Below are 12860 nucleotides of genomic sequence, written 5' to 3' on the forward strand. Positions count from 1 at the left end.
AACACGACAAATCAGATAGGTCTGATGCTGCAGTCGATGGGCTAATTCAGAAAGTAGAAGAGGCCTAAAAGTTTGAATGAGAGATCTGATAACAAAATAGTAGTGTTTTGTGAATTCATAGTGGCACTAAGAAAATGAAAGCAAACAGAATTGATGCAGATAAGTCACCTAAAGGGCTTATTTTATTGGAAATAAGCCTTGAGTTAGGCTATGTATGTGTTGCCTTTGATCCCATGGGTTTTCTTCTTCCCTTCTTTGATTTCTATTTTTTATTTTATTATTCTGAAATTTCCTGCAAATCTGAGAATGATCGAAGTATTTACTGTTTGCTGGACCTGAACTTTGTGATCTTTTTGTGGACTGGTTGTATCACTTGTGACTGTGCAATTGATCAGCAGAATTCAGAAACTGAAAACAGAAGCTTAGACTGAATGGAATCTTCAGCTGTGGAAGCTATTTGTATGCGGTTTAACAGATTAGAGCAGGTCAATTTGAATCTAAAAACATATCATTGATTAGAAGATTTAAGGTTTTTTAAACAGAGTTCCTAAGAAAAATAAATCTGAGAATAAAGAAACAAAACGAAATCAAATTTAGTAGAACATAACAGAATCAAACAAGCCGACCCCATTTAATTGGTATAAGGCTTAGTTGTTTTTGTTATCGTTGTATAACAGAATCAAACAAGCAAAACAGATCTAAATATTGATAGAACATTATAGCCGTTTCCAGATCTGACCTGTAACTCTACTTACAGTATGAAGATTGATGGAGGAACGGTTAGGAGAAGAGGGAACTGGGAAGATTCAGAATTGCAGGGGGGAAAAGAAAAGAGGGAACACAGATGCACAATCACTTCTTGCACAAACTAGCAAGTTCAACTTCAATATTCAATTCTCAAATCTGAACTCTCCTACCGTATTACATAAATTTTAAGGAAACAGCCTTGCATAAGAATAGAAACTAACTAAAATGGAAACCAACTAAAAGAAGAAACTACCAAAATAAACCATATCTAAGAAAAAGGAAACTACCTAAGAATATCCTGCATAATCGTTTCAAATAAAATAAACTAAAATAAATATTACATCCTAAGTAAACTACCAGCCCTTGCCAGACCAGAAAACCGGTTTAGGACCATTCCTTGGTTTGAGCCTCCAAAGTAGATTATGTCGGTCTAGCCAGGCTAAGGCAACTGCATCAGCATCAGCTCTCCTCCGCTGAAAAGAACTCGACTCGTCGAGTTTGGATGAGGTTCTAGAATGCCGTCTGAGTCAACTAGCCGTAGGAGGACTGTACCAGCTGTCTTCTTGAATTTGATGGATGGAAGGTCTTTCGCTGGGAGGAATTTCATTTCAAGTCCTCCATGCTGAAAGGAATATGTATTCTCATAACCACAGTGCTTGGTTTTCTTGTCATACAACCATTGGGGTCCCAAAAGGACGTGGCAGACTTTCAGAGGGAGGACATCACAGTGCACCTGATCAATCAGTCCACCAATGGAAAACGTGAGCACATACCTTTCATTAACCTTGAAATTTGTGTTGTTAACCACTTCACACATGCAACCTTATAGGGATTCAGATGAGGTTCCGTCTTCAAACCCAACTTGCGAACAACATCTTCAGCGACAACATTGGTGCAACTGCCTGGGTGAATCACCATATCACATAGGTTGCCATTGCATCGCACCTTGGTCTGAAAAATACTGTTATGGCACCAATCTTTATCTTCCTCATTGGAAACCTTCTACGTAGCCAAGAGGGGGCGAATAACATAACAATATTGTCGCTCACCATAATTATCATCATCATCGACCTCACTAGGCTCACGCTCAGCCACCAGATTGACTGTCCTTGTTGTTTGTTTCTCCGTCTGTTCAAATGGTATGAAGTTGTCCTTGTCAATGTATGCTACCACCAAACGGTTAGGGCACTGAGCAGTCATATGTCTGTACCCCTTGCACATGAAGCACTAAATAGCTACTTTCGGCATCACCGAATTTCTGTCATATCCACGTCGCGGTGGAGAATAAGGTCTGTCTGAACCTCGCCGAGGTGGGGAGTAAGGACGAACTGGTCGTGTAGGTGCCATAGAAGAACCACTAGTCTGTGTTTGCTAACCGAAATTGACTTCTCTTGAAAAGAAGATTGCTATGAGCAAAAGCTATCACCTCGAGAATGTGTAAGTAAAAGTTCTCCGATTATAAGGTCTCCTCAAATTTTCCTCAACCTGATACGCCATATGAACTGCTTCTTCCATAGTGGGTAATCTACTAGCGGCAAGTGCGGCGCTGATTTGTGGATGCAAGCTGTTGTGAAATTGTGCCCACTAAGACTTCCTCGTCCCACCCAAACTCAGAGCGAGTGGCTAAGTAATAGAACTTGGCCACTTACTCCTCAACTGACATGCTATCCTGTCTCAATTACATAAATTTGAGGTGTACACACTTCTTGTAATCAACCAGTTGGAATCTCCAGTCCATTGCATTTTGCATCTCAGCCCAGGTAGTAACTTGGCCAAGACCTTGAGTCCAGTTCTATTGTTGGTGTTTGATCCATTAGACCCGAGCCGTGCCTTTCATAATGTAGATCACAAGTCCATATGTACCCGCAGGAACAAGCCCAAAAACCAGCCCAGCAAGATTGTGGATTCGACTGCTGTGAGAGGCAGCCTGGTCTGATGATATGGCAAGTTTTTGTTGGTTCGATGGAGCATCACCTAAGGCAGCCTGAACCATAGTTTGAAATCTCGCGATATCTCAGTATCTCGGCCTGGTCGAGATATCCGAAATATACCAAAATTTCGCCGAAATATGGTATTTTTTCTGCCATATTTCGGCACTCCATCTCGGTGGGATTTTGGCCATATTAAGGCCTGATACTTTATGTACACCCTTATTTAAGATAAATAAACACATTTAAATTTTCATATTGCAAAAAAATGAACTCAAAGTGGTGTTTTGGGTTTGCACCCTTGATTGAGAGTATACGGTCGGACCCTGATGTATAAATTGTCAAATACACATTGTTTAAGTAATATACCGAAATTTCACAAAATTTCGACGAAATATTCCGAAATTTCGCGAATTATTCTGAAATTTGGACTTTTTTCGTATGGTCATCTCGTCTCGACAGTGTCGAGATATCCGAAATATACCGAAATATCGGCGATATATCGCGAGATTTTGAACCATGGCCCGAACTACAAATTACTGTTCACATGTACTGTTCGCGTGAACAGTGTTATGGGTCCATAAGCCTTGAATGGAGAAGGAAGTCCAAGCACATAATTGAGATTCTGTGGGGCCCACTGAAGATAGCAAGGCAAAACAGATTTTATTGCTGCCTAATAGTTTCTAATTTATTTAGTTTCTATTTTAGTATCCTTCCTTTCGTTTTAGAAAGATGATATATAAAGCTGATGTAGAACCAAGGGTATATTCAAGGAAGAAGAAGAAGAAGGCTGCTGCCTACCTTGGCAGCCAACTGTTGGTGTAACACTATTCACGTGAACAGTGCTGTTCTATTGGGTTGCTATGTTTTAATTCTTGAGTCCTGTAATAAACCAGTGAACCGGTTGGTTCAGCTGGTCTAATTTAAGTTATGGTCCCATAGGGTAGTTAAGTCCTTCTACTTGTTTAAGTTGTTAGTAGAAAGTCAGTCTCACATCAGCCATGAGTTATTTGGGCTGATAGTGTCTTGTATCTCAAGAAAGGTCCAAAATTGGAAGTTTCTAATTTTGAGACTTTCCAATTTTGAACCCTTCACCTCTTTTCCTCAGTTAATAAATGCAACCCAGGGGCTGCAAGAAGCCCACGATTTGATATTCAACTACTGCTACTATGCAAGTTTACTTCTACTGAAGTTTTCCCTTGGTGTTTGATCCTTGGACAAGGAGTTGGTGTCTGATCTAGCTGACTCCTTGCGGTGGGAAGCCCAGGAGGTCTCTTCCAGTTGCTGTTCTTCATCCCCTTCAAGCTTTCAAGACCTTAGAAGACCATTCTACTACAGCCGAGGCTCACTGTTGTTGCCTGCACTGCAAATCCTTGGTTAGTTTCTATTTTTGGACTAACCTTCTAATTCCATTACTCCCCTCCCCTGCTCAATCCAACCATCAACTTCTTCCCATATTTTCAGCAAATCTTCCCCCCTCTAAGACCTCCACTCGATCCTTGTTTCATCCCATTCTGCCCAGCAGATTATCTGCTACAAAATTTCTCCCAAAACCCATTAAACCTTGTTTCCTACCCTGTTACTCAAATCGGCAGAGAAGAACAACTTGCTCCAGATTTGTTTGACTAATCCCTTGACTTCCTGTTATTCCAGACCTATTCCCTCACCTTCTCCTTATCCTAAGCCTACCCATTAATCCTCCAATCCAACCCAATCTTACCCCATCAAGCTGTACCCTTTTCCCTGGTTTCAGATCCTGTTTTGGGACTGGTTGAACCTTCAATCCTACCCTACATTAAAAGTCTTAGTAGTTTCTAATTCTAGTTAGTTTCTATTTTCAATAAGTGGCCATTGTCACTAGTTGCTAGGTTTAGTAGTTTCTATTTCCTACTTTCTATATTCAGTTAGTTTCTATTTTATAGCTTCTATTTTGTAAGCTTACTTAAACTATTAATGGGCCCCCCCTATTGTAAGGAAGGATCAGATTTGGAGAATAGAATTTGTGGCCAAGCTTGCCATCGGTTATGGGAGAAATTTCATGTTTCAACAGCTGGGATAGCTGTGGGTGAGAGACCCAGGTTGAGAGAGCCATTCCCCTACCCCCCTTCTCTTCTGTCTTCGCTTCTTTATCTTCTTCTCCTTTCTTCTTATCCTTTATGTTCTCCATTCATATGTAATAGAAAACAACAATAAAAAAAGAGAGTTTTAGTTATTTAGTTTGTTCCTTATCGTGTTGATCCTGGTTGCAATCGGTGTCCCACTGGTTTTCCCTGGTTCGAGGTCGACTCTTGCATTATGTCAACTTACCCTCTGCAAATATCAATTTCCTGACCTCTGTCAATTTGTACCATCTGAAGAAAATTTTAAAACTACGGACCCAGCCAAGATATTGCTCCGAGTTGTGGTCCCCATAAAAATCAAGGACATCCAACCTTGCTGCTTTGTCCACTCCATCTTCATATCATCCAGTCCCATATGGTGGTGGTGGTGATGGGGTGGAGTTGGAAGAATCCCCAAATAGCATGAGACTCTTTCCTTTATCTGAAGTCATTAGAAGGTCAATCGAAGCTTGCATAGATTCCATCATTGTTTGAATGGAATTGACAGTAGTAGTGAGAGTATCGACACGTCCAGTGAAGGTGTCAAATTTTGCATCAGTTTCATCTTTGTATGAGTTAGGCTGTTGGATAATCTCGCTATTGGCGACCATGGCGAAGGTAAGGAGGATAACTCTCAAAAGGGTAATGGCAAAACAGTAAATAATGAGAAGATTATGACACTAACAGCAGAACTGTAATTATGGGAAGTGCAACTAACACACAAGGGGATGGAGTATCACGTATGAGGTAAAGGGTAAACTGGGAAGTGGGTGAAAAAAAGGATAAAACAGAATTAACATAAAATTGAGGGGCAGTTTAGGAATAAGAAAAAAATAAAGAAAGAAAAGAGACAAAAAGTGGGATCCTGGAGGGGTTACCGTCTCCAACTTGGAGTCTTTTACTCCAAAGAGAGAAAATAGCAGAGGTGAAACGACTTTGAAGGAAGAATTGAATACGCGACTTTGAAGGAGGACGAGAATATGGTAAGAACGAGAATTGGAGGTCCATTTCCTGATATTTCGCTCCATCCAAATATGGTTGAGAGTGGCACAGAAGGCCAACTTCCCTACCGCATCACAAATAGAGGAGCCAGCGAAGGTCATATCAATCCAAATCCACTCTCTAGAGAAGGGAAGAATTCTTCTACAATCCAGCCAACACTTGAGGAGGATGCCTTTCCAGATAGCAGCAACAGCAGTAGGGCATTCAAAGAAGAGATGACACAGGTCTTCAGTATTGTTCCAATAGAGGCAGCAAGCAGAGGAGACTTGGATCTGACGGCTATGGAGAAAAGCCTGGGTTGGGAGGCAGTTGTTGAAGACTCTCCAGGCTGTAAAGCAGTGGCGAGGGATGTGATGCAAGTATTGCATAGAATCACTCATGCTTTCATTCTTTTCTTCCTTATTTTCCATCTCCAAATAGTCTTTTTAAACCCAAAATAAAATAAAATAAAAAAAGAAGGAAATGTCTCCCTAATAACTACTTCTCCAGGCTCAAGCAATAACGCTCTTACAACATTAGTACATAACACTTCTGGCCCCAAATAAAAATACAAAAAAATAAGAAAAAGAACTACACATAATGCTGGTCATCTAGCCATAATGAAGAGACATGTGGCTGCATAAATCCTTGAGTGATGTCCTCATCAATTCTCCCCTCTCCCTGGATGGGAAGAATTCGCCTTCGGGGAAAATAGGCTCTGGTGTCTCTCTCATAAATCATGTTTAAGGCGATGAAGCTTGTCCTCAATGACCCACACACACGCTGTACTAACCTGGCTCTGGTACCAAATTTGATGTAGGACAGGTTTGGGAATCCACATCAAACCACAAACCAGTCCTATTCTAGCCACGAGTATGATTTATTGGGGTTTACGGGCTGCTGTAGTTGAAAAAACAAATGAAATGCTCTTAGGAAATGAAAATGGAGGTTGGGAGAAAGATGATGCAATAAACAACAATGGATTTGGGGGATCAAACAGGGATGGTTTGCTGTAGATATAGAGTTTGAAAGAGAGGAGGAGTGGATAGAAGAAGAAGATCGTCTTGGCTTCACACCATCTTGGATTTCACTCCAAGAATTGCATAGAATCACTCATGCTTTCATTCCTTCTTTATCTTCCATCTCCACATAGTCTTTTTAAATCCAAAATGAAAAAAAAAAAAAAAAGAAGGAAATATCTCCCTAATAACTACTGCTCCAGCAATAACTCCCTTACAACATTAGTACATAACAGTTCTGGCCGCAAATAAAAATACAAAAAAATAATAAAAGAACTACACATAATGCTGGTCATCTAGCCATAATGAAGTGATATGTGGCTGCATAAATGTTTGAGTGATGTCCTCATCACCTGTTCAATTGAGTTCTTTCGTGGATGAAACTGATTCCAGTCTTGAGTTCCTTGTGAGTTGGAGGGTATAAATGTAGGACGGAAAATAGGAAATCAGCAAGAGTTGATCAATCTAATTTAAGTCTGAAAATGTGCCAAAGTTGGACAGATCAGCAAGCTGAAACAGACAAGATTCTCATTCGGGAGCTTGATGAAAGATTGAAGCTTAAAGGAAGAATCAAGGAAAAGGAGCAGGTGACAACACATGCTACAGTTGTAGCAAACTCCAACAACAATCTCTATCTCTCTCTCTCTCTAGACCTCAATCTTCTCTCTCAATTTTTGTTTTGTCTATATGGACCAGATTCTGCCCAAAACGATCAGTAGAAAGTGTAGTTCAAATAAACCTCTTGAAAACGAGCCATACATATTATCAAGGCCCTCCTGGTACTAAGTGATCCCAAGAAAGCTTTATTTTTGTGCAACTTTAGGCTTTCTAGATGTCTGTGTTTCTATTGTCATGATTGAAAGTGATTCAATCATTATCAATGTAGCCGCCGGTGCTAAAGAAGAGGTCCTCGACAACTCCTCAATCTTTGAAGGCATTTGCATTGACAGGTATGTTAGGGTGTTGTTGTAGGCCAATGATTTAGCACATTACACCCTCCCCCCAAAAAAAATGGTATAATCTCGTGCTTTTCTATGTATTTACGTGTGTGAGTGGGTAATATCCGTGGTGTGTGTGAAGAAGGATTGGTTAGATTTGTTCTATTGGTACTTTTTATTTTGTCATACAATTCCTACTGTTTTTTTTTTTTTTAATTAATATAAATATATGTTAGAACCTTGGTTCCAACCCCATTTAGTTGGGATAAGGCGTTGTTGTTGTTAGAACATTGGTTATTTGGATTCTTCCTCATTTAAGGTAAAATCAGCCAATTATTATTTATGCAAGAAATTTTTCCTTTTCTCTTGCATAGAAAAAATGGGGGATGTTGTTAGGATCTCATACAGGCCTTTATGACCTTGGTCTATAAATTAACAAATTCCACATATGTTGATCAAATTAAGATGGAAAATGGGGTTTCTCCCTCATCAAACTGGGATAAAGTTGAGTCAAAAGATCCCAATTCAAGATATATTCAGAGGAATGTAATGATGCTTTAATGATGTGCTCTGATTTGTGTCTTTCTGTCAGGTAAATGAGTCACTAAAAGAGGAACCCATTGGTGTGACTCATGTAGAACCAGCCATTTCTGCAAATGAGGCCATCACTGAGGAATTCAAGTCTGAGACTGTGAGAACAATAGAGGCAGGGGAGCTAAACTCAAAGCATCTTTTGGGGGCAATTCTTGCCTTAATTGTTTCATTGACAGCTGTTTATCTATTTCGACAAGAAACCCTTTGGCCAAATAGCAACTAATCAGGTATTTCATGAGTGCTGATTGTGGCATGAGATGTCAGTTTTATGGATAATGTTGTTATATAGATCATTGTTAGCCTTATTTTGATCATTTTCTTTGTTCAATTTTCATGACCTTGATTGTAATGTTGCAAAATGGCACTATTAGATTTTGAAAAATCAAAGTCCAAATAGGAGTTTCAATTAGTGGGAAACCAGGACAGACTCTTATTTGTGCCTAATATATTTGTATTTCATTTACTTAAGATATTATACATAAATAAGCAAATATTCCCCCATTTGAATCCAATAGAAATAGTTAAAAAAATCAATTCCAAAAGGATAAAAAGTCAACCCCCCAGTTCAAGAACAAAAGCTGGATTTTCGACGGCAGGTTCAAATTTCAACTTTCTAATGTTGGGGTTTTTCTCAAATCTAAAAATTCCATAAATCTTAATATGGTAAAACATTGCTAAATACCAAAAGTTGACCAGTACATAACTCCTTCAATATAAATCAAATTTAGGCAATCTTGAATTTTATTTTTTAATTATTTTTATTGGATTCAAATAGAGGGTATTTGCTTGTTTATGAATGATATCTTAAGTAAATACAAAAACATTTACTTAAATGATATTAAACATAAATAAATATTTGCATAAATAGGTGTCTGTATACTAAGATTTCCCACCGAGATGACCAAAACCATGAGATCTTGCCAGATTTTGGAACTAATATGCTTGATTTTGGGTTGGATCTGAGTCGGGTCGAAATCTCGTCCCGAGATGGGGTAATATATGGTATCGCCTAATATCTCGTCTCAAGCTCACAAAAAAGCGAGATTTTCGTCGAGATCTCTCGAGTTCTTGTTCTATGATCACATGCAGAGAGCATTTTTTTCTGATCATGAATTGTAGATTTGCCAAGTATCATGTTATGTGTTGGAACCACTCAACCCGATTTTGTGTATCCCTTTGAACATTACAAAAACTACTGCAAATTTTGTGACTGCGCATCTCAACTCAGAATTTGGAGGAAAGTGAAAGTAAATTAAATTTCTTTCTTCTAACAAAAATCATTTAAATTAATTTAGCATAAAGAAGAACAGCCTACGTGTAAAATTATAAAAATAATGAGGTAAAGATCTTGGGCTTACTTTCCATGCTTTCCTCATGGCCCATGCCCCCATTTGGCATCAGGCAACACTAGAAGAACCCTGTTACTCTCTCCTCTGTCATTCATCGTCCATATTATATGGTTCCTTCACTTCTAGTAACACTGTATCAATTTATATTTTAGTACTTAATAGGAGTTCCAATTTTGATGGTTTCCTACTTTGCTAAGTTTCTCTCTCTCTCTCTCTCTCTCATGGGGAGGGTGGGGGACATTGAAAGAATTGTTTCAGATTTGGTGACCTAGGCAGGATTAACACTGATTTACATGCATCCATATTCAGAATCATCTACATGTACATGACAGAGTACCTGCTTTCCACATGCATAGCTCAGTCTCAAGGATGGTGGGTCCTCTGTCTAGAATAGTATCTAGAAGATTCCAAAGGTGGACAGGATCTGAATTGAAATTTTGAAGGAAACACTAGAAAATTGGACAAATTTTATAATTTTTAATGTAATTTGAGGAAAAATCAGTTGTTGACGTATTTACCAAACACTACCCAGAGAATGTATCTATAAATAAATAGTTTTTGTTTAGATGCAGTGAAAGAAATAAGGGACAGTGAATCAGGGGGACTGGGGAGTATATGTTTACCAAACAAAAAAAATCAGGGGGAGTAAATAAAGGCTGTAACTCCTTAGATACCACTTGACCTGGGCTAGGGTCACACCAACAGTGTTGCTCAGGTCTGAAGGCTCAGTTTGAATCAAAGGAATAAGAGTATTTTAATGTCTATAGGTAGTGCAATGGATCGGCAACAGAGAAACCAGGAAACAGAATGTGGTATTTCAGATAGGCAAATCAGTTTGAAACTGGATAATAATTTCAGAATTGAAGAGAGATCTGCAATAGAACTGTGAATATCAATTTTTTAGGAAGAAAAGAACATGGAATGATTGGGAAATCATCAATCCCAGCATGCTAAAATTGAACTAAAAAACAGGGGATACATCTGGTGTTTGAACAAGGAAATAGAAGAAGAAACAGAAGCAGAAATAGGAGACGAGAAGAAGAAACAAGGAGAAACAGGGAAGGAGAATAGGAAGAGAAGTTGGGAAGGTTACGCCTGGGAAAAGGGTATCAGATCTGAATCAACATATTTTCCTGGCCCCAGTAAGTCATTGCCGCTTGATTCTTCAACGCTCATTGCTCTCATTCTTAATCTCTTTGGCCAATTTGTATCTCCTTTGATTCTTCTTTGTGGGAATGAATCTGAATTGACCATTAAAATAACAATGAGAAGGCTTATTATTGAGCTCAACTCTTGCAATTGACACATTAACAAGGGAATTGATTATGCACCTGGGGCCAGGAAAATATAAGCTTCATAACTAGGACAGGATAGCCTGCTATTCTGAAGTTTAAAGATTCTCCTGCCCTTCTTAATGGTAGCTTCCAAATTCTTCCTGCATATTGCCATCTGACCTAAGGTTTTGGAGTTCCAGCCACACATCTAATTAGTTTACTCAAAACAACAGGCAGCAAGTGGAAGAGAGATTGGTTTGCCTTCTGCCCAGATAATATATTGTATCTCCCATATCAGTTAGATAATTTTTTGGCGTGCTAGGATCTGGTTTTCTGGTCATTACCACCATGTAAGCTTTAGATAAATATGCATGGGTTTGGTGTAAAAACTAAAAAGAGCAGAAGGCTGCAAGTAGAAAACAATTAGTATACCATTTGTTTTCCTAGTGCATAACAACCATAAACACATGGAGGGATTACTTATATATGTTTATGGTTATCATTCTCTGCTACTCTCTAAGAAAAATCTAGTCCAAATAATTGGAATTGGTTAATGGTGATTGGCTAATTGATATCAAGTGAGGTCCACATACAAATGAATTTGGTGTAAAGAAATGACTTACTTTGGTTGTGATTATGAATGAACCTTGAGCTTCTCTTTGTGGGTGGGAGGCGTATTTAAAGGTTTGTATTGAGGGAGTTATGATGCCTGTTGTCCATGTCTCATTGTGGACTTCAGGGTTTGGAGCTGCATTATTGGTGGTGATGGTGCAGCAACAGCAACCTTTTCTTGGTTCTTTTTGTGCTATTTCCAGTCTGTATTTTGGGACTAGGATCAAAGATTCTATTTCAGTGGATGCTAGCCACTTAAACTAAAAATCATGTATCTGTGAGACAGAAATAGCTCTAACCCCTTGTGATAAATGATGGTGAATAGTTGATGCATGCATGCTTGGAGATGAAGTCATGGAATCTCTAAGTTTACTTTTTGACAGACACAAGTTGATTGGGTTCACATTTCTTTTCCAGCATATGCCTTTGGTCACCAAGCCCTATCTTTCTGTCCTTTTTGACAATATGAAGTTTTCTGGAGGCAATGTTTGCTTGTCCGAAAATTTTGAACTTCTGCTGGGGAAAACATTGAAAAAGGTAAGTTTTCTATGGAAAACTGATCCTCAAGGCTAACTATGCCTGTGTTTACAATAGGAAAGCTCTACTCAGTCTCTATGAGACTATGACTATACATCGCCTTCCAAGAGAAAATAGGTTGGTTCCGCTCATATGGAACTGGAGGGATGATTCTGTGTACGGCTATTGGTTTGGCTATAGATAAAGGACTAGTTTAAATCAAACCGAAACTGTTTATTGAAACCGAACCGAGCCGTTTACACAGAAATCGTGAAACCATTTAATAAATGGTTTTGTTTTTATTTTAAAATTGAGACCGTGTAGTTAAACGGTTAAAACCGAATCGAATTGTTTGAACCGAAACAAATATTAGTACTATGTAATGGCAATAATTAAGCATTAATGGTAACAATAAATAATTACTAAATATATAATGGTACAAATAAACCACTTTAAAGAAAATATATATTAACTCAAATTTATACTTTCATTTCAATAAAAAAAAATGAAAGACATGTAATGTAAAGTAGTCGTTTGAATAAAAAAAGTTTAAAAGCCTTATAAAATGAAACCATTTATGTTTCAACATGTGAAACAGTTTATTAAATGGTTCGGTTTTGGTTTCTCCTAAAAAACCTTGCACCAAATCATTTAACACCCTTAGCTCACATGTCAAAATTCTTGGTCCATTATCAACCCTTATACAAATATTCAAAATATAAACGGTTTCGTTTTCGACATATGAAACCATTTATTAAACGATTCAGTTTTGGTTTCATATAAAAAAACTTACACCAAACCGT

The 12860-nt window shown here is 38.4% G+C and overlaps 1 protein-coding gene across 1 annotated transcript in view; it reads left to right on the top strand.

Moving 5' to 3' along the window:
* The window catches only part of LOC122650789 (WPP domain-interacting tail-anchored protein 1-like), a 37332-nt gene extending 28721 nt beyond the window's left edge, over positions 1 to 8611 (top strand). The window contains exon 4 of the mRNA XM_043844171.1: positions 8305 to 8611. Coding sequence (XP_043700106.1) covers positions 8305 to 8529 — 225 coding nt within the window. The 3' untranslated portion in view covers positions 8530 to 8611. The remainder of the gene's footprint in view (positions 1 to 8304) is intronic.
* Positions 8612 to 12860: the final 4249 nt, after the last annotated feature.

The sequence above is a fragment of the Telopea speciosissima genome, chromosome 2 (assembly GCF_018873765.1).
Source record: "Telopea speciosissima isolate NSW1024214 ecotype Mountain lineage chromosome 2, Tspe_v1, whole genome shotgun sequence".
In the NCBI taxonomy this organism is placed as follows: domain Eukaryota; kingdom Viridiplantae; phylum Streptophyta; class Magnoliopsida; order Proteales; family Proteaceae; genus Telopea; species Telopea speciosissima.